This window comes from Ictidomys tridecemlineatus, chromosome 10 (genome assembly GCF_052094955.1).
Source record: "Ictidomys tridecemlineatus isolate mIctTri1 chromosome 10, mIctTri1.hap1, whole genome shotgun sequence".
In the NCBI taxonomy this organism is placed as follows: Eukaryota; Metazoa; Chordata; class Mammalia; order Rodentia; family Sciuridae; genus Ictidomys; species Ictidomys tridecemlineatus.
The window spans coordinates 60,538,052-60,559,702 of NC_135486.1; the positions used below are offsets into that span (position 1 = coordinate 60,538,052).

Consider the following 21,651-nt stretch of genomic DNA (forward strand, 5'->3'; position numbering starts at 1 on the left):
GCTGAGCATGGGAAGCTGCCTGTCTAGACAGGCTTCCTGGGTCTTGGGCAGTCTGTGCAGTGTAGCAGATAGAAGCCTAGAGTCCTGGGGGCAGAATCCTGTGCTCAGGTCAGCTTTAGTGCCACCTGCATGGGCAAGTCATTTGACCTCGTTGAGCCTTGTATCCTCATCCGGGGCTAATAATGCTCATGCCTACCAGGGAGGTTAGGGTAAGGGTTAAGTGAGGCAGTGTACTAGTCCATGAGTTCAGAATGGCTCTGAGGCCCGGCCCGTGGCTGTGGCTGATGTGGCCCTCCACTGAGTCACCCTGCTGTCCTTCCTCTGACTTTGCCTGCTGCTGGCACCCGGGGACAGGAAACACAGGGTATTTGCCAAGACAAACACACACATGCGTTTTGGTGGCTGGTTCCTGGGGTGTGGGGCATCTGTGCTGCCTGCACCCGTGGGGCCTGGTCAGAGTTCCCACCACCTGCCCTGCCCCAGCTGGGCTTCAGCCCTGGCTCTTCTCATCTGCCCCATCCTGTCAGGTGGCCATGTCCACTGATGTCCACACGTCCGGGTGTTGGATGCCCTCTGCAGCCACCACCCAGACCACAGCCTCCATGGGTGCTGCAGGCCTCTTACCTCTGTTATCAGCTGGTCCTGGACACCCTGAGGCTGAATCAACAGGCCCCTGCTGTTTTGGCTCAAGATGAAGGCCAGTCTCACGTGGTGAGAAAGCTGTGGGAACACTCCCCTGTGTAAATCCCAGGGCCAGGGGGCCACCCTGTGTTTCCTGCCGGCTTGCTGGGACCCCGGCCATGTGGCAATGAGGAGTGCCCATCCCACTTCTTTCTTCTTTCCATCCCCAACAGAAGGGCTTTGAGTTCACCACCTGTGCTTTGAAGAGGAGCTTTGGGTTCCAGTCACCTCTAGATGAGCCTCTCTCTCTCTCTGACCACAGACAGGGAAATTCACAGCACTGATGCCCAGAGCCCAGCCCCAGCTCCTCCGCCAGAGCCCCTGGATGAGAACAGATTTCCAGGTGGTTTTAAGGCTTCACGGGACCTTGACCAGCCAGAGGAAGCTGGGCTGCCCTCTTCATGTCTCGCCACCTCCCTAGACAGGAGGATGGGTGCATGACCCCAGTTCACACCCTTTCACTCCTGGGTGGAACCCACCCAGGGTGTACCAGAGTGGTCCTGCTGGTGTCCTGAGCTGCGAGTCCTCTGGGAGCTGCTCCCTCACCTTCCCCTTCCCAGACAGGTGCTTGAGGCCAACAGCCTTCCTTACTTTATTTGCCTCACTGGGCAGAGAGCCCAGCTACACTGGGGTGCACCGATGGGGTGCAGCCCTGCCCTGCTGGGAACCGAGGGGCAGCCGGCTGGGACTTTCACAGTGCGACCTTCACAGGATGTTTCTGTCACCTGGGGGACAGCCTCATGCCCACTTGTCCCACCTGTGACCGGCAGGGTTGCCCACACAGCCCTCCTGTGGGTCCTGTCTGACCCTCACTCCCAGCACCTGACCTGGACTTCTCCCCAGCTTCCAGGGAAACCCTTATTGGGGGAACCCTGGTGCTTCCCCTGGAAGCTGCAGCTCAGAGATGTTTACTTACAGGTCCTGGGCAGGGAGGGAGCAACGAAGCAGGCAGGTGGCCCCCCATCCTGGGTGACATAGGCTGGATAAGAGCTGGGGGGTGGGGTGGGACAAACCAGCACTGTATATAAGGGCATGGGGTGTGGGTCACTTCAAAGTCGAGGGAAAGCCCTAAATGGCCAGGCTAAGGGAAGTATCAGGAAAACAGGATGGGGTGAGGGCCTGGCTGTTGGTGGAGGAAGGCCTCTAACTCTTAGTCACTGGCCACTGGCTTGAGCCACTTGGGCATGGTTCTGATGCTAAGGCAGCACCTGCTATGTGTGTTACTCTTCCACCATCACTAGGCAGTTCTGAAGGCCTTAGATCCTCAGGGACAGTTAGTGGCCCACACCAGGGATCTGATGAATGGACCTCCCCGTGTGCTGGGCCATGGACCTGGAGTGTTCTTGGGGCCATGTATCAGAAGGGTCCCTGCCCAGCATGGCACTGTTGGGAGGTGGGCCCCCGTGGGTGTCTTCAGGTCACTGGGGCTGTAGGTCCCTGGGTTCTTCCCCTCCTTCATACCCTGGCCATCAGTGAGTGGTTTTGATCCTGGAATGTCCTTGGGGCCATGCATCAGAAGGGTCCCTGCACAATGTGGCACTGTTGGGAGGTGGGCCCTGTGAGTGTCTTCAGGTCACTGGAACTGTAGGTCCCTGGATTCTTCCTCTTTCTCTCCTTCATACCTTGGCCATCAGTGAGTGGTTTTGCCAAACACTGCCACCATGAAGCTCTGCCTCGTCACAGGCCCCATAGCCACCAGACCAATCTATCAAGGACGGAACCTCCAATCTGCGTGGGACCGTGAGCCTTTCCTAGGATGACGTGATGTGGGCATTTGTTACAAGAACAGAAGGTTGAGTGGCAGGTGTCAGTGTCTCTCTGCTCATTAGACTCAGTGTCTCTGGGCCACCTCAGGTGGTGGTGTGCTGTCTTCTCACCTGCTCCCTGCACCCGTTTTCAAGGAACAAAGAGTCTAGATCATTTATCTTTAAGTAGCACACGTGGATATTCCTGGTCCTTCAGACCCCATATTATTTTTATAGGATGGCTGTACCCGATTTCACCTTTCCTTCATAGAATGAATACTCTCTACACCTAAAATGCCCTTGTTGAAGACAAATGTGTGGTCTAAGTGGCAGCCTGAAATCTTTTATGATTTGCGGGGAAGTAGGAACATTCTAGAAATGAACTAGATTTTCTAGAAAAAAATGGTTGAAGTCCACAGTCGATAGCGAAGGTGTCCGACTCCCCCAGGTGTGCCTGGAGCAGGCTGTTCCTGGCTGGTTTCCTGGGCCACTGCTGCATGCTTGGGGCGAGTCTTGCTTTGAGAGACATCTGGCCCTGGTCTTTGGGGCATTCCGTCTCTAGCAGGCAGCGCACTTCCCCACTTTTATAAGCAGCCCGTGTTCTGTGTAAACTCCCGTGTCCAGCTTTGTGTCCCCTTGTCCTCTTTGAACTGTGGGTCACTGCAGATGTTCTGGGCACACTGGCACTAGGTGCTACTCACTGGAAACCCTCCAGCTCTCTCCAGAAATCAGGTGACTGGAAGAAACAAAACTGACAGGAAGTGGCAAATGCCGGCTGAAGAAGCCTGCAGGCCCAGGTGGGTAGGGAGCCGTCAGCAGGGGCTTGTTCAGGGTCTCAGTTGGCCCTGCTCAGCCAGCCCAGTTCCTGCAGGCTGCCTGAGCCTTGACACTGGAGGCCGAGCCACGAGGCTGAGGTCTTCCCTGGCCTGGTGCTGCGGTCTGAATGTGCTAGGGACTTAACCCTCAGCAGAAGAGCTGAGAGGTGGGCCCTTCAGAGGTGATTAAGCTTTGGATGCACCACCTTGGCGAATGGATTAACACAAGCATGGGCACAGAAGGCACGTGATTGCCAGCCAGGATTTTGGTAAAAAGGTGAGTCTGGCCACGACTCCCTGTGTCTCTGGTGACTGCTCCTTGCCCTCTGCCATGTTGGAGTGCAGTTCAGAGGCCCTCACCAGATGTGGACTGTGTGTTGGGATTTTCTAGCCTCCAGAGCTGTGAGTCAAAGGAACCTTGTTGTTTCTAGATTACATTCTGTCGCTTTTGTTATAGAAGCAGAAAACAGACCAGGATCCCCTGTGGACTGGGGCCTCCATTCCCCAAGAGATCTGGGGTCACGCAGGACAAAAGACGCTAGCCTGGCTGAGCAGGGCCAGGAGCTAGGCTGGCTGAGGCCCTGAACAAGCCCCTGCTGATGGCTCCCCACCCACCTGGGCCTGCAGGCTCTTTGAGCCGGCATTTGCCACTTCCTGTCAGTTTTGTTTCTTCTTATTTTAGGGTTATATTCAGCACTGACTTTGTTTTTTTGCCTAGTTAAATAAGTACAGCTGAAATGTGGGCAGGTAACAGTGGAGAGTTTTAGGAAGATTGTTGCACACTGACGTGTCTGTGGGCACAGGTAAGGTCATGGTGGGAGGCGTCCAGGTGAAGGATAGAGCAAGGCCTGGGGCTGGTCAGGGGAAGACAGTGTGGGCACAGGTGCATGGCCCTGTGTGTCCTCCCTTCATGGATGATGGGGCCAGTGTTTCTGACCAAGTCATTTATTGCTGTGAAACCAGAAGAGCCAAATTCAAAATCAGCATCGCTCTGTGCATTCAGGAATCTAAATCTCTGAGACCTTGGCAAGATCACTCTCTGGGTCTGAGTTTCTTCAAGTGGAAATTCAGGGCAATTGTCAAGAGGCTCCCTTCTGGGATTGCTGGAGAGATCAAATGAGACCATCATATGAGGAGAGGGAGCACAGCCAACCGTAAATTAGATGGTGACCCTGGGGAAGGAAGAGGTGTGCAATGACCACCCCCCTGCCCCCCGCACTGTGGGGCGAATGCTGGGCTGAGAGCGTGGAGGTGCGCAGAGCCAGGAAGACCAGGCTGAGTGAGACTGCCGTGGCCTCAGCTGCACAATGTGCAGAACGAAGCTTCAGGCAGCCGCCATTTGCAGTGTCCTCACCGAGAGGCATGTGGCCTGTGGCCAGGGTGCAGTTCCACCCACACACTTGTGCAGCCTGGGATCCCAGGTCACTGATGGCTTCCTTCAGGGCCATCTCTGACTTCTGAGGTCTTGCCCAGGCTTGGCCAACTTGGCAGTTGGGAACAGCTGCACCCAGCAAGGTTTGCAGCTTGGGCTCAGCTCGGACGGAGGTCCCAGTGCTTATAGAAGGTCAGCTGGGGACAGTGTGGCCTTTTACTGTGGCTCAAATTGTGATGCTGCCATGGGAATTCACTCTGCACACACAGAACGTCCCTTTCTCTCACCAAGCAGGTCCCCTGTCCTATGTCCTGGGCTCAGGGGAGGCCAGATTGATGAGTGGTGTCTCCCGAGTTTTATTAAGGACCCCGGCTCTGGAGCTCCGGTGGGCTATGGGGTGCTGGAGGATGTCCCCAGCAAACCAGCATGGGCACTTGCTCTGTGTATGGCATCTCTGCCGGTTTCTTAGAAGCCTCATTCCTCTGAGCTGTTTGCCCCAGGAGACGGAATCCTTGTGGTCCTGCATGGTATCTCTGGGATCATAGTTTGTCCCACCTCGCTTTTCATGAACTTTTAAAAAGATATATTTCTTTTAGTTGTAGATGGACACGAAATCTTTAGTTTTATTTGTTCATTTCTTTGTGGTGCTGGAGGTCGGGTCCAGGGCCTCACTGTGTGAGGCAACCACTCTACCACTGAGCCCCAGCCCCGGCCCTCATGAACCTTTTACTTAAAAAGTGGCCCAGAGAAAGGTTAGGGCTTCCTTTGCCCAGCCTGAGGGGCAGGGGAAGGTGCCACACTGTGCAGGGGCCATCAGCCACACCTTTGGCTAACCTCCTGCAAGCCCCCTGAGCCTCTCTGCGGGCCTTGGGGTTCTGCTCCATGGCCAGCTTGGTTGTGTGCAGGCTGGCAAGCACCTGCGGGAAGGAGGGTTAGCGTGTCTCTGTTTAAAACTCAAGAGGCCCTGTCTGCTCCCCTGCGGTGTCACTCTTGGTTTCCCCAGGCATGCGGGTGCTGTGGTTTGGTCCTCCTTGGTCAGCCGTCTCCTTCCACCCCACCCGGCTGTCTCCTGGGGCTCCCATCTCTTCTTCTGGGGGTCTCAAATTCTGTCCTCGTGGAACCTGCCTCAGCCGCCATCTGGAGCGGTCTGTCTTCTCTGACTCTCCTGGGGCTTATTTGCCTGGCCTTTGCAGTCCATCTTGTCCCTTTATTTCATGGTCACCTCCTGGAGGGCAGGGGCAGCCCCTTGCTCTCTTTTGTATTTGCCACATCACCTAACACGGTGTCAGAAAAGCAGTCAAGCTGTGTCCACCCCATCTTGGGATCAGAAACCACAATTCCAGGCCACAGTGGCTTGTGCAGGGTGTTCAGAATGCCCCAAAGGTAGGAGACCTTTTGGGACACTTGACATATCAGTTTGGAGTCTGCTTGGTCAATGATAGAGAGGTGAACAGCACAGATGGCATTTAAGAGGAGGGCACTGGAGTTGATTGAGTTTGAAAACTGCCCTGTTGTTTTTTGCTATGTGACCTCAGTAAGATATGGAATTCTCTAGAATTCAGCTTTCTTAGCTGTAGAGGCAACTATATATATTTCAGAAGTGCCAGTCTTTCATATACCACAGAGAAAGAAAAATTACTGTCAATGAAACAATGATTCAATGTTTCATTTATGCTCATGGAAGTAACTCTTAGATCATTTAGGCTTTCAGGAAACCACAGGCCAGCTGGGCACAGGCCAGCTGGGCACAGTGGATCCCAGTGGCTGGAGGCTGAGGCAGGAGGATTGTGCATTCAAAGCCAGCCTCAGCAAAAGCGAGGCACTAAGCAATTCAGTGAGACCCTGTTTCTAAATAAAATGCAAAATAGGGCTGGGGATGGGACTCAGTACCTGCCCCTCTCCCCCTGGCCATTCTTTGGAAAGGAGAGTGCATGGGTTGGGGTGCCTGGAGAAGGCTAGTCGTCACACTTGGAGACTTCTTCAGCAGCTCTGGGCTGCAGTTGTTGAGGGTCCTGTCCCCCACATGCATGTAGCCTGTCCTCTGTGCTGTTGGAGGAAGCTGCCGTAGGATTTTCTGCTGGGTTGTTGACACTTCAACACTTAAATGCACCCCACTTTCCTGATCCTGGACACCCACTTGCCAGCTAGCGCTCAGTGGTCCTGGAACCTACCAGGAGCTGCAGGTGCCTGGGGCCACCGGGAGTGGCAGCAGCATTGTGACAAGTGCCTCTGGCCTTTGCTCCTTGGCGTTCCTCTGCCTCGGTTCTCCTCCCATTTCCAGCAGTGCTATTTGTGTCTGGGTGGCTGCGTGGCAGGTTCAAGCCCCTTGTCAGGGACGCGTGTGGTGAGCCTCTCTCCGGCTCTGGGCCGGTTCCTCCTGTTTTCCTATGGGTCTCTTGAGGAGCACAGTTTCTACCTTTGACGAAGTTCTCTTTTTCCTTTGTAGTTCGTGTCTTCAGGGTTCTCTGATGTGCTTGCTCCAAAGCCAGGGAGGGAATCTCCCCGTTTCCCCTGGGAGCTTTCATGTTAAACACCGTTAGACCTGTGGCGGTCTCTGTGCTGTTTGGTGTGTGGTTTGAAGTGTGGAGGGAGGTGGCCCTTTTCTCATGGAGATAACTAGCTGTTCTGTTTGTTGAAGATACTGCCTTTTTGCTCATTGGCTGGATTTGCACTTAGATTGAAAATCAGTCGGCTCTCTGAGTTCATGTCCACTTCCGGGGCCTCTGATCCTCTCCGTGGATGTGTTTGCCCACCTCTGCTGAAGTTGGACTGTCATGGTGTGTGGTGGCTACAGCATGAGTCTCAAAACCAAGATGGAGTTTCTGAGGATCACCCCAGTTTTCTAAGCCTTTGCATTTTCTTTCACATGATAGAATAAGCTCATAAATTTCTGCCAAAGAACCTCATGAAATTTTGATTGGAATTGTATTAAATCAGTAAATCAATCTGGAGAAGCTGAAACCTTAGTAACATGAAGTTTTCCAATGTGGGTTTGTGGTTTGTCTTTCTAATTATTTAAATCTTTACTCTCTCTCGGTATGTATTAAAAAAGAGTGCTTTTCCACATATTTCTTTAAATTTGTCCCTAAGTGTTTCTCATCTTAAAATATCTTATAAATTGTGTTTTTTTAAAAAAATATCTTCCAATAGTTTATTATTGATATGTAGATAACTTTTAATGTCTTATAAATAATTTTAATGATTAAATGCGTGTAGGCAACCAAGAAAATTCACAAGGTCACGATCGTTGGTTGGTTATTTTCTTTTCCTTGGTGTGTATTAATCCCACAGCATAATGGTTTACTGTGGTGTTATGGCATGACACACCATGCACTACTGATTTTTGCATGCTGACATTGCACCCTGCAACCTAGCTATGTAACAACCTAACTATATTCCGTGTGTCATAGGTTTCTCTTAGCTTCATGGAATTTCTTGTTTATTTCTGCAGCAACCCATGATTCAAGCATTATTCCAATAATGGTTTATGGAAAGTTTGTCCTGGGCATGCTGATTTCCTCCCTGCACATCACGCAGCTTGAGGAACAGGACTGGGGTGTTAATTAGGTCCAGTCCAACTCCAGGGCCCCATCTCTTCCCCACCCTGCGGGAGGTGCCACACCTCCTGGACACTGGCAGCAGTGCCTGTGGCTTTCCTGGGTCCCACGGGGACATTCTCTTGTCATCATTTTCACAGGCCAGGAATATCTGAGAAGACCCCTGGAATAGACTCAAGAATTGGAGGGGTGCAGAGGGCATTTTCAGTGAAGCAGGGGCCTCTCCAGTTCCAGGACAGTAGTGCTGAAACTGCCTGCCGTGGTAGGGTGGGCGAGACTGGCCCGGGCACATTCAGGAAGCAGGTTTACTGAGGCTGCAGTGCCTGGAGGGATTGGTGCCAGGGTCTCTGGGCCCTGAGTTTGGAGATTGTCTTGGACGTATCCTCAGTGGGGTGGATGGTTACTTGACAGTGGGTGGGAAAGCAACATTCGCTCTCCGTCCACTCTTAGAAGAGCTTGGGAGGGACTCTGACACAGCTTATGTGGACAAACCTGGCATTTCAGTCCCCTGAGCCCTTAGCAGACACCCTGCCAACCTTGATGTTTCTCGTAAACTGTCCTAACAAGAAAGGAGGCTTAATTAATGTAGGTCCTTGGGTTGGGGGTCCCTGGTCTGCTCAGTGCTGCTGCTGAGCGGCCCCCGCTGCACGGGCCTCTCAGCTGAGCCGCCTCTGCCTCCTTTCTCCTCTCCGCCCTGTGCTGTAGGAGGCCATTTCTGCACGGCCAAGGACCTGGCCGAGGAGATCTGCTCCCTGGGCCGTGAGCGCGAGGGGCTGGAGGCACTCCTAGGCAAGCTGCTGGGGCTGAGTTCCAGAAGCACGGGGAAGCTGGGACGCCTTCGCGAGGACCAGGACAGGCTGTGCCGGGAGCTGGCCCGCAGGGCTGCGGCCTACGGTGAGTGGCGGGGGGATGTCCATCTCCATATCTCCTGGCAGGTGGCCAGGCGGGACCATCTGTGCTTCTGGAACCTTGCTGAAGGTGTGCCATGGGCCACACAGCCTCTATTTTCTGTCAGAAGCCTTAGCAAACAGGGTGGTGCTACTCAGGGGTGACACCTCATCCTCAGCCTGCATCTGCCCAGGGCTCCTGACCATGTGGAGCAGCCCTCCTTGAGGCAGGCCTGTAGCCCTCCTCGGGCAGTCCTCTCCCTCTGTGCCCAGGCTCAGTCTTCCTGTCTGCACTGTGGCCTGGCTAGCAAGAACAGGTGCCTCTCAGGGCTTCTCCTGGGGAAGGTCGTCCACGCATGTGCTGCCTCTGCCCGGGTCTGCTAGGAGCAGAGCCCAGGTGCTGCTGTGTCCTCCCTACACTGGTGGTCCAGAGCAGAGGCCACCAGAGGGCCCAGCCTCGGGAGTCTCCAAGGATCCTGGTTCTGTCCAAGCAGAGTCAGCAAACATTTACTTCTAAAAAAAGTGAAGGATTTCTCACAGAGTTTGCTTCTAAAATGCCGAATGAAATCATCAGAAGCAAATCAGATTTAAAAGGTAATAGATGCTAGAACTTGCTTCTTCACTGGTAATGAGAATGTTTGTCTCATGGGGGGTCAGCGCTGTAGAGTTGTGTGCAAAGATCCTGGGCATGTGTGTGCTGGAGGGCAGAGGCTGAGACAGCATAGCATAAATGTTTTTCACCAGGCTGATGGAATAAATAGACGTGAATAAGCCGCCACATTTTACAAAGTATGCTTATCTGAAGAGAAATAAGAAGGAAGCAGGATCTTAGGAATCTGATCCGAAATGAGAATCTCTGAAAATATCCCACAAATTGATGTACGTGAATTTTTTTTTCTTTTTTTGATACCAGGCATTGAACTCAGGGCCACTCAACCACTGAGCCCCATCCCTACCCTGTTTTGTATTTTATTTAGAGACAGGGTCTCACTGAGTTGCTTAGTGCCTCACTTTTGCTGAGACTGGCTTTGAATTCATGATCCTCCTGCCTCAGCCTCCCAAGTTGCTGGGATGACAGGTGTGCACCACCGTGCCCAGCTGATGTCCATGAAAATTAGTGTCTAAAAACCAAAAAAAGAATGTAGCATCAGCTAGCAGGAACTAGGTGTGCCATTTTGGGGTGCATCAACTTTGCTGTGTGGGTCCATCAGCTTGCAGGGGCCATGGTTACTTACTACAGAGTTCCCAGGTCAAGTGTGCTTGGTGGTACTGTGTCACTTGGTAACCAGCACCACAAGCTGGCTCAGCAACTCAGGGCTTCTCTGAGTTTCTTTTCACTTTTAAAGATCAAGCTTTGTTTTTTTCCAACTATGTAACAGGCGACTGTACCCTTGAGCCTAGGTAACTTCAGTACTGATCGGGGGCAATGTGTTCTCCCGAGACGTTCCAGCCTGGCTGATTGGCCATGAGGGATGAGCATCATGTACTTATTTTTGCTGTTGGATTTCTAAGTGTACAAACTATAAAAGCTTCAAGATTTCTCCTGGCATCAGCATGCACGAGGGGGCAGAGATTAGCTCTAGGAGTACAGAGGCTATGAATATATTTGGGCAAATAGAGTGCAGCAGTGTTTCCATGTGAATGGTGGAGCTCTGGAAAGCCATTAAGATCCTTTCTAAAAAGGGCTGAGCAGCGTTTTTTGAATCCTGTCCTTGTCACTTCACCAAGGATTTTCACAGTGATGAATAAAACATGCACAGGTGGAAGGAGCCGGTGGCCGCCACGAGTGCTGGATTGTCGGTGGCGTCGTACGTATGGGTGTGGAGCAGCTCTGTGTCTCGCGCCTGGATCTTGCTGCGTCAGCTCCCCTGGTCCCAGATGTATCCACAGGCCAAGCTGATTCTTACCCAGTCTGAGGAGCTTTGGCTCCGGGTGACTCAGATTAGTAACCCAGGCTGCAAGCGTGCAGGGGACAGATAAGTAAGGAATAAACTCCTGGGTCCGTCAAGCTTCATAATAAAAGGGAGTGTAATTAACTAGGCTGAGTCTATCCAGCCGCTTCTGGGTGCTGGGTGTTGACAGTGCAGGGTGCTCTGTGTTCAGGGTCAAGTGCAAGCCCAGCAAAAACGCAGCACCTGCCAGGTGATGGATTCCCCCTGGCCTTCGACATCTTGAAGTCTAATGTTCAGGAACGAGCACTGCGCCGTTGTGGTCCTGAGTGTGACTTCAGCACGGTTGTAGAAATGGCCCTTGGGAAGGGGCAGTGCCCGCATGGAGGAGCAGCCTCGAGTGTGAGGGGCCCAGACTCATCGGTCTTGCTCCCCAGGCCCCAGCAGGTGTCATTCAGTCCACGGCGCTGAGCCAGCCATACGTGTGTCCAGGTCCAACCTGAAGGAGCCAAGAGAGGAGAGCTCAGCACTGTTAGCTCCCTTTGAGACATCTGCACCCTCCCCTGACACTGCCACAGCCAAAGCCTGTGTTGACAGCCAGCGGCATGGGTTGTGGGAAGCACCCTTACCCGGTGGACCTTTTGGGAGGATTTGCTGTCACATCGGGGGCCAGCCAGTCTGTGGTGTCTCACGCCAGATGCTCATGGCCGCTATGGGCCAGGGCCGCTGGCTAGACCGAGCTCTGTCCCTTGGATTTGGGACACCCAGCTGGACCTCCAGGCTTTGGCTTCTCATTTGTTTCCAAGTGGTGGCTTCGAGGTCTCCCATGGGAGGTGACCGAGTTGTCGAGTTGGAGGTTCAGGTCGGGGCGTCTGCAGACAGCACAGGGTGGCAACAGGAAGTCCCCGGGGCAGCAGGAGGTAGGCATCACTGCTCAAGGGCTTTGTCGCCGTGGTGACTGGGTCCTACAAGGATGTGGGAGGAAGCCAGCCTGAGTGCTGCGACTTTCTTGGGTTGGGAGAGCAGCCCAGAGTCCTGAGCAGTGTGAGGTGTGGGGAGATAAGAGGAAAAGCCAGCTCCTCCACCCAGACTCCTATGGAGGTTACCTGAGACCCTCTCCCTAGTATGGATTTCAGCAGTTTTTTTTTTCTTTTAAGGGAAAGTGGGTTAAAAACAACTGGTAACTTCTTTAGTGGGCTATGTCTGCTTTCCAGAAAAGAAGAACAGCTTGCGATTTACGTGCTTGTTTTCCCATCTCCTGCGTGTAATTTGGTGACCTGTATTGCCCTTTATTAATGATGCTGATTTTGTGTGTAACTCAGTTATAAAGCAAGCCGGTGTCTGGGGAGAGGTTCAGCCACAGAATGATCAGGGCTGGGATTCTAAACAGGGCACCTTTGACGTCTCCCACTTGCTGCCAGCTGCTTGGCACTAAGATAAGCTCAGAGCCTGGCTGGGTCCCTGGCCCAGTGAGCCCTTCAGGTGGGTCAGAGATGCCCAGGGAGAGGGTCAGCCGCAGGGCTTCAGATTCCTGGGAATGACTTTGTCCACCTTGGCTTGTTTGCCCCTCAGGGAGGGCAGACGAGGGTGCTGAGGGTGGCACTCGGCTCCGGCTGAGAGCCAGCTGCCCATGTGGCAAGCCCCTGCTCTTACTTGGGGACTGGCTAACGAAAGGGAGAGGTGCCCTGGGGGAGACACTGAAGTCCACTGAGGCAGCTTCCTGCAGAAACTCCCTCACCCTATGAAGACAGGGCTTTTGGCGTAGGGATCCCAAGACACACAAGATCCACTGCATTTGTCAGGTATGTTTAGCAAAAACTGTCAAGATGAATTAAACAAGAGAATGCAATCTGTGTCTCTCATTCTCTTTTTGGCAAGAGTGGGGAGGAATGGTGAACCAGAAAGGTTCATCTAACAGAGATAAAAAATAATAAAATCATATAAAAAATAGAGTGTTCAAAGGAGAGAGAAGACAGTGCCAATGACAAGTGTTAATTACTTGGTGTGAGATTATGACATGAAGAGGAGCATCCTAGGAGCAGGAGCAAAAACTGCGATTGAAGTACCGTCTGCCTCAAAAGTGACCCCGTGTGGCAGTTTGGGGGAATGGGAAACACAAGATTCTTAAAGACTGCTTGAGAGCATCGCGCAAAGTCCTCGCAGACAAACTGTAACACACACAAGGCACTTTTCATTTCTGTCACTTCCCTGCCACCGAGCCCCAGCCTGCCTGCCACCCCCAGCAGCATGTGGCCCCGGTGTGGCTGCACCCCAGGTGCCTGAGCACCTCAGTGAGCTGCTTCTGTTTTCATATCAGTGTGATGAGAAACACATGGTTGTTAGAACCACCTGGAGACAGAACCTAATCTCATTGTTTGCCTTGTCTTTTATGTAGAGTTTTAGAGCTTTAAATGGGAGCGCTTGTGCCGGGGCATGGCCCATCATAGAGAGCTCACCTGACACACCAAGGCCCTGGGCTCAGCCCAGCGCTGCCCTAAAGACGAGAACAGGACACTCTGCGATTTCCTCCCCGCTGCCCTGTGTCTGGCTGAGCTCCCGAGCTTCACGGTGTGTGGATGAGCCGTGGCCAAGGTGGACTCAGTGTGTGCTTGGACAGGAAGGAAGGATTCCCTGCACACCGTCACTTCCTTTTTAGTTACAAGTGCTGACCCCCTTCTTTTGGTTGCAAAGCCCCCAGAACTAGGTCATTTCATTTCTGGACACTAAGGTGATGTAGATGCCCAGGTAGTGGCGGCAACGCAGGGCCAGGGCCAGGGCCAGGGGCTGACTCTCTGTATCCAAAGTTTCCCCATGAAACTGTTCTGGGCTTTTTATGGCAGACTCCTGACCTGAGTCTTAGCCACTTCTCAGCCCCTCTGGGGAACCTGAATATCACACCACGGGCTGCTGATGGTGTGAAAAGCCCACCCTGAGTGCCCTGTGGACCATGTCAAGCACCCTGAACAGAGAGGCAGGTTTCTTCATTTTTGAAACTTTCGAGCACCTTCTTATATTCCATACCTGAACGCGAGCCTCTTCTGCACCATTTAACCGACAGGATGGTCTGTCGATCGTCACTTTTATGGTGATCACTTACTTTATACTGAAACCCAAGTTCTTTACTTTTGAATGGTCACTAAGGGAACCTGGAAACCATAATTCAGAAAGATGTTGAACTATGATCATTTAATTGGACACAAATTTATAATTCTTGGAACACTTTCTGCCAACAGTTCTGCCCCTGCCCCAAATGCGGCTCAGCCTTGCCCTGTGCTCCTGTCAGGAAGGTGTTGCCCGGAGGACTGGCGCCTCCTTAGCTCCTGGGGAGGGAGTGAGGAGCCCTGCCGGCCGAGGAGGACCCCTGTGCTGTCCTGTAAATCACAGGGTGTGGGGGGTGCTAAATAGGGAACAAGATTGTGATCTTCCAGGCTTCTTGACAGTGAGCTGTGCAGGACATTGTGTGACGCAGGACTTTGGGGAGTGAGGCCCTGATTCATTTTAACTGAACCTGACTCTCTGAGGCCTGGCAGGCTAATTTCCCTGGGGCCAGCTAAATATGGTGACCTGGGAGCTGTCAGTGTTTCAATGAGGAGCTCTGGAGGAACCTCGATTCCCTCCTTGGCACACCATAAGTCAGATTCCTGCACAGCCCCTGCCCTTCTGCTCCCACCTCCTCCTCTCTGAAGCCCCCATGTACTGCACCCACAGGGGACAGCCTTTGTGTGTGGTGACCGTCGGTTGCTGGTAACCTCTGGGTGTTCTTGTGCTTGCTCAGGCACAGGCAGCCCTGTGGAGCCCATGTGGGCCTCTGGGCCCATCTGCTCCTGTGCTGTTGATCTGGCTCGGAGTGGCCTCTGTCTGACCCACTCTCCTCCAGTGTCACTTGGTGGTGGTGTCACTGCTTCTTTCATGTTCCTCCTGGCACCGTTGTTTCTGAAGTCTTTCTAAGTCATCAACAAAAGACCACATGCTCTGCATTTGAATTTAGTTGCACCCAAATATTACTTGCCAAAGTGATGTTAAGATTTTGGTTATTTTATCCTGTTTGAACATCTCTCTCTTCCTGTTTCCCATGGCTGCTTTACATCCCATGTATCCCAGATATCATGTTCTCCTTCCCCAAAGAGGACAGGTGCACTTGTCATGGCCATGGGGGACTGTCTTGCTTGGGCAGGACATTGTGTGACGCAGGACTTTGGGGAGTGAGGCCCTGATTCATTTTAACTGAACCTGACTCTCTGAGGCCTGGCAGGCTAATTTCCCTGGGGTGACTGAGCCCTTCACTTTGGCTCTGCGCTGGCCCAGCATTTGACTTGGGTCTTTGTGTGTCTGTCACACTGGGGGACACATCTGCTAGAGTTTGGACAATGTCAGCTTGTCCTTTGCTGCGCCCCACCCTTTCCAGAGACCAAGCGGCAGCAGAGCAGGGCCGTAAGCCCACATCTGTGTTGAGGCGGTTGACACACACTCGCACCCCCGTAGCCGGAGCTCTCTCACGGAGGCCACCACTCAGAATGAACTCTGAACCTTCCTAGTGCGGAGGACAGAGGAGACTTACACCATGCGGACAGGCTCCTGAGTGGGCCTGGCCTTGAGGGCGAACGTACCTTGCAGGCAATGCTGCTGTGGGGCCCCGTAATCCATCTTGCTCTCCTAATCAGCCTGGGACAGTCTCCGTGTGCACTTCCCCCACCATCAAGCAGCGGTGGAGGGAAGGAGCCACATGTCCCTTCAGGATGCAGCTCCTGCTCAGCCCTTCTCTGTCTCTGGATCCAGGGAAACCCCACCACAGGAACTCCTTCCTCCCGAAGCCTGTTGTCATGGTGTGCGTGCACCTTGGAGAGCGTCCACCGTCCTTTCCGTGGCCCCAGAAGCTGCATTGTGAAGGAGGAGGTACTGGGAAAAGCAGATGAAGGCCATCCCCGACCAGGAGGGGTGCCAGACAGTACGTCACCTCTTCCCTTCAGGCATGGGAAAGGGTTTGTAATGCCAGGGAGACCAGCAGTGTTGGCATTAAGTCTGAGCCCCCTCTTCCGAGGACCTGTCCTCACAAATCACAGGACCCCCCAGGACCCGCTGTGTTCTAGAAGGCCCCTTCCTGCCCGCCTGTGGCAGGGCACCAGACTCTCCCTCTGTGCCAGCCCCTCTCCCCTGGCTTCTCACTCTCCCCTCCACCTTCAGAATGCCTGCACTCCAGCCGCCAATGCCCACCCCACACATGCATTTCCAGGCCCTGGACCACCACTCTCAACTGCATCTCCTGCTCTGATGGAGCAGTGGACCACGCCTACCTATGGCCCCTGCCTGAGCTGGGGCAGGACCTGGCCCTCTGCACCCTCCCTGTCCTGCTTAGTGGGCCTTGTTGCTCCCACTCTGCCTGGCATTTGAGCTGACGTGGGAAAGGTGATCATTATCCCTCCCTCAGTGTTCTGTAATTACTCATTCCGTTTTGCCATGTTTAATGGAATATTTAATAGCATCTATGAAGAAGCCTGATGACTATAAATAAATGCTCTCTTTGGTATTGAAAGGGTTTTATACAATATGAAATTTAGAGCACAATTTCCCTCTGGAGTCTCCATATTAATATTCATCATGAGCCCCAAAGCAGAAGCTATTATATTTTAGCATAATGAAGTTCACCATGTGTTTTAAAGTCACTTGCAATTGTGCTTCTCATCACGACAATTAGGAAGGTCATCTTGTCTTGCTGGTCTCCGCCAGATGTATGAACCAGCCATGGCTGTCCCTGGGAAACGTATTAGGGCACTTTGTACAAATACAGGGGCAATGCGAGACTTTCTGTCCCACAGTGTGGCTGTTGGCACCTAATCACGAAACCTGAAATGCTGCTGCTTTAGGCAGCTTCTCATTGCTGTGACCAAAAGGCCTGACAAGAACAACGTAGAGCAGGAGATGCCTATTTTGGATCAGGTTTCAGAGGTTCAGTCCATGGTCATCCAGCTCCATGGCTCTGGGCCCAAGATGAGGCAGAACATCATGGTAGAAGGGTGTGGAGGAGGATAGCTGCTCAGGACCTTGCACTAGGAGGCAGAGAACTCTGCTCACCAGGGACAATATATGAACCCTGCAGGCACACACCAATGACACCTCCTCCAGCCACACCAACTGCCTGTAGCCTCCACTCAGTTAATCCATCAGTGGATTAATCTGCAATTAGGGTTCGCCTCTCATAATTTCACCATTTCACCTCTGAACCTTCTTGCATCGTCTTACACAATGTGATCTTCTGGGGGCACCCCTCATATCCAAGCCTTAACGCCTGCTGTTTGGCCTCCAGTGACATCTGGGCATGGAACCCGGAAACAAATCACCGGCTCTGTCTTTGACTGCCTGGCTTGAGACCCTCCTCTTCCATGAGGCAGGACACCACAAGGTCACTAAACATGGGGTGCAGGAATTTGGCGTGAAGACGCTGGTGTGTTTCTGATCTATGTTTTTTTTGCCTCACTTGAGAAATTGACCGTCTGCATTAGAGCATGAAGTAAGGTGTGCCGTGCTCGTGCCTGGAATGGCTCGAGTCCAGGTTTGCAGGGAGGAGCTCCTCGGGTGTTTCCAGGAGAATGAACCATCACTAATTTTCAGTGGTAGAAATGGTTCTTCCTCCCTTACAGTGACAGTGGGAGGGGAAGGGAGAGTCAGTCTCGCTGCCCACCCAGTGGAGGAGAGGGGCCGTGCCCCAGTGTGCATGAGAAGGAAGCAGCTGTGGCCTCCACGGAGGCGGTGCGTCCTGTCCCTCCTGTGCTTGCCCCTTAGCTGTGCAGTATATGGGTCCCTGCTGTCAGCCCGTGTCATGTCCCAGGGTCTGCTTGGTGTCTAGTTGTGCCAGGAGCTGCGTGTAAGCGTGGGCTCGGGCCCTTTTTCTGCTCACTGATTTGCCCCCACAGAGCTCTGAGACGGTGCGTTGGGGGGCAAGCTTATGTTTGAAGTACTGTGCTGCCCTGAGCTCCTGCTCTGCCTCCTGTTTTGCCTCCTGATGTGCTGGGCTGACTGTCAACCCATCCGACTGAGCCTGACTGTGCTGTTGTAATCTCCCGAGAGGTCTCTTCCCTTATCCCAAGGCCCTGTTTCTCATGGGGGTCCCTGGCTGTGTCTCCCCCTTGTCTGAGGTTTCACTTTCTAGTTTTAGTTACCCCTAGTCAACTGCAGTCTGAACGTGCTAAATAGAATCCCAGAAGGAAGCAATTCGTGTGTTTTAATTAGTGTGCTGTTCTTCCTCAGTAGCTTGATGAACTCTCCTGCTGTTCTGCCCAACCTGCCTCGGGTGTGAATCACGCCCCCGTCCAGTGTATCCTCACTGTGTATGCTACCCTCCCATTGGTCATGCAGAAGTGGCCTCAGTTATTGGATCAACTGGACACTTACCTAGTGTCCTTTATGGTGTCCAGTGCCTGCTTCACCCACCCACTCCATCTCATTTGGCACTGTATCCCACACCGTCCTGAGAAGGGCAGGTATTTGAAGGAGAGCCAGAGGTGGTGTTCACCTAACTCGTCTATCGTATGCTGTAGTTGTTCTGTTTTAGGGTCATTGTGGTTAATCTCTTACTGTTCCTGGTTTGCAAGTTAAACTTTATCAAGTGCACATGTGAGAAGAATGCAGGGTATGTGGGGTTTAGTACTAACACTGTTTCAGGCATCCTCTGGGGTCCACGGATGAAGAAGGGGCAGCTGTGTGGACAGCATCGGCCTCACCAGCTGTGAGCTGAGGGGATGAAAGATGTCTGTAGTAGACGCACCTGAGTGCTCAGCTCACACCAGGGCCCTGGTGGCCATTGCTCATGTGGTTATCCCTTTGGCAGGACTGGCCGAGTGGGAGATGGGACCTGAGGGTGCACTAGTGGGAGGGGCTGGACCCAACAGGCCTTTTGTCCACACAGGGGTTCTCAGGCTTCCCCAAAGCTGGTGTCTAGCCATTAAGGAAACTTGACTTGTGTGATGTCCAGGTCCCTGAGCAGTCTTATTTCATAAAGTAGACAATTAGATGTGATCTTACTTTTGTAAATGTTTCTCTTGAAAAACATCATCTCCTGTGTGGCTAAGATGAGAAGTACAGCCAGAGCAGGTGCTGGTGGGAGCGCACAGCGGGGAGTTTTCCATGGGTGCTGGTGGGTGTCCAGGGCAGGACTGCCTGGGAAACCCTGAGCAGCCCCTTCTCAGGTCAACCGTGGCACTAGACATGTGACCTGGTTATCCCACTTCTGTAGAGGTCAGAGGTCATGGCTGCAGGAGGTACAACCAGTGCTTGCAGCAGCGCAAGTCCGACTGCCAACACTGAGTACAGGTGGACTGAGCGTCGAGGTTTGTGGAGTAACGGTTGGTGCGTCCTTGTGGTGGGGTGGCTCAGACCCAAGAAGTTGCAACTGCTGAGGTGCCCGCGAGGTTTGTCTCAGGCTAATGTGTCTGTGCAACAAGCTGGTCTGGAGAGGCCACCCGCCATGGGAGCGCTTGACACACACCCAGGCCACGGGACCGCTAGGGACGGTGGGGGTGGGGGTGCAAGGTCTTCGTTAGGGATCATCCTGGATGGGGTTCTGGCACTGGATCCAAGAATCCTCCTTTACTAAGCCCACAACCCTGGGTTCTCCTGGGTGTGGACAAGTGAAATGCTCAAAGGTGCTGGAATTCACGCTGGTGAGTCAGGGCGTTGCCTGCTCAGGCCACGAGGCTGGCACCATTGCAGTCTCTGCTGAGTGCTCATCCACGGCTGTCCCAACTGTCAAGGCGAGGTTCCCTGAGGTCTGCCCTGCTGGTCTCCACAAAGAGGCTCCCCGAGGTCCACCCTGCCAGCCTCCTTCCAGAATGTGGTGCCGGGCATGAGCCACAATGGTCATTCCTGGGCCTTGCATCTCTGCAGCATTTTGTTCTACCCCAGGAGCCACAGAATAGGCCTTCGCCACGGGCCCTGGACTTGGTCCAGGCCATGCCCCAGCCAGGGAGCCAATCAGTCCCTGTTCTGAGCATCCTGCTGGGGCCCAACTTGACCTGCTGGAGAGTGTTGCAAATGTTAGCATCAGTGATGAAGCCCCCCAGCTCCTGCCAGCCCCACCCGCCTCCTGTCCAGGGGTGGCTGTCTCCTAGAGGGCTTCATGGGGACCCCAGGGAACACCTTGCTCAGGAGTGGCTCAGCTCACTCTGAGTCACCTTAGAATGGCTCAGGTTGTGTCGCAGCAGCTCTGCGGGTGAGTGGGGCTGTGGACAAACCCACTCCCCAACCTCAGGACAGGTGAAGGACCCTCTGTGGCTAAGTGAGGCTGTGGATGAATCCACTCACCAACCTCAGGACAGGTGAAGGACCCTCTGTGGCTAAGTGAGGCTGTGGATGAATCCACTCACCAACCTCAGGATAGGTGAAGGACCCTCTGTGGCTAAGTGGGGCTGTGGATGAATCCACTCACCAACCTCAGGATGGGCCAGAGGACCCTCTCCTGCTGAGTGGGGCTGTGGACGAACCCACTCCCCAGCCTCAGGATAGGCCGTAGGACCCTAGGGTGGAATATTGAGTGAAGAGGACAGTAAGGCAGAGACGTCTCATTCTTCTTGCCTTCTTCATGGTGACTTGTTGAAGGTCTGTCCCAGCCTCTGTGCTGGTGTGTGGAGGCTGCCAATCCTCCCCAGTGTCTGTGTGGGGGCACATCCTGGGCTCAGGAGCCAAGCTCTGCCTGGGCAGAGCTCTGTTTCTGTGGAGGCTGAGCCTGAGAACCAGGCAGAGCTTGGGGTGGAAAGCATCTCAAGCACCCCTCATCTGCAGACCCTCACCCCAGGTCACCCATTTGCCCACCCCTCGCTAGGTAAGTAGTGCTGCCGTTTGAATTTTTCCTTGTGAGATCTTAGGGTGGAAATGTTCTCCCACCTGAACCAGGAGACTGAGTCCCTGAGGGGTGGAGCTAACCTCTGGTGACACGCCTGGGGCTGTGTGGCCAGACCTGGCCATGCCCCCTAAGAGAGAGGTGATGAGGGGGCTATTTGATCTCCAAGGACCAGCTTCTATTGCACCCGTTCATGTCACTGTGGGGTGAGCAGGTTTGAGCCTTGGGGCAGCAGAGGACACAGCCATGAGGACATAGCCTCATCAGAGACCTGAAGGACGCCAACCACTTAGGTCAGTGTGGGAACCCTGAAGGGCCATGAGAACCTGGCCGGACACCAGGTCCCTGCTGGGCAGAGGTGGAACACTCAGCAGGGCCCAGCATGAAGAGCTTGGTCCCCGAGGGAGGGAGGTTCCAGGAGGCCAGCAAGGCTGTGGGGGAACACGGTGGCTCCACCTGGCGCCCACCCAAAACTTGAACCCTGGTCTTCTGTCCAGTCCTCCGTAGCCTTCACACTCTGCTCTTGCTCCTGCTCAGACCCAGAGTGTACCTGCACAGGCTGTGGTGGCCTTCTCAGAGGGGACAGGACACGCCCGGGCTCTCCTGCTTCCACAAGGAGACTGGCGCAGCTCTGGGAGGCATGGTCCCTGAGGCTGCACGGTCTGGTGAAGTCCACGTGACACCTCCATTCTTGGAAGTATTTTAAGGTGGAAAAACAGGGCATGTGGGAATTTAGAAACTCTGCTGAGGACAGCGATGGAGAATTCAACAGGCGGCAGCCTGAGGAGCCACACAGGGCCCCGTTTCTGGCTCTGGGAACCCAGGGCTCTCCTGGGAATTGGCAGAAGTAGAGATCACCTCAGCCACCGGCCCAGG

The 21,651-nt window shown here is 53.6% G+C and overlaps 1 protein-coding gene across 1 annotated transcript in view; it reads left to right on the forward strand.

Moving 5' to 3' along the window:
• The window catches only part of Disc1 (DISC1 scaffold protein), a 188,725-nt gene that overhangs the window by 73,753 nt on the left and 93,321 nt on the right, over positions 1–21,651 (forward strand). Inside the window, exon 9 of the mRNA XM_078023053.1 lies at positions 8,876–9,064. Coding sequence (XP_077879179.1) covers positions 8,876–9,064 — 189 coding nt within the window. The remainder of the gene's footprint in view (positions 1–8,875; positions 9,065–21,651) is intronic.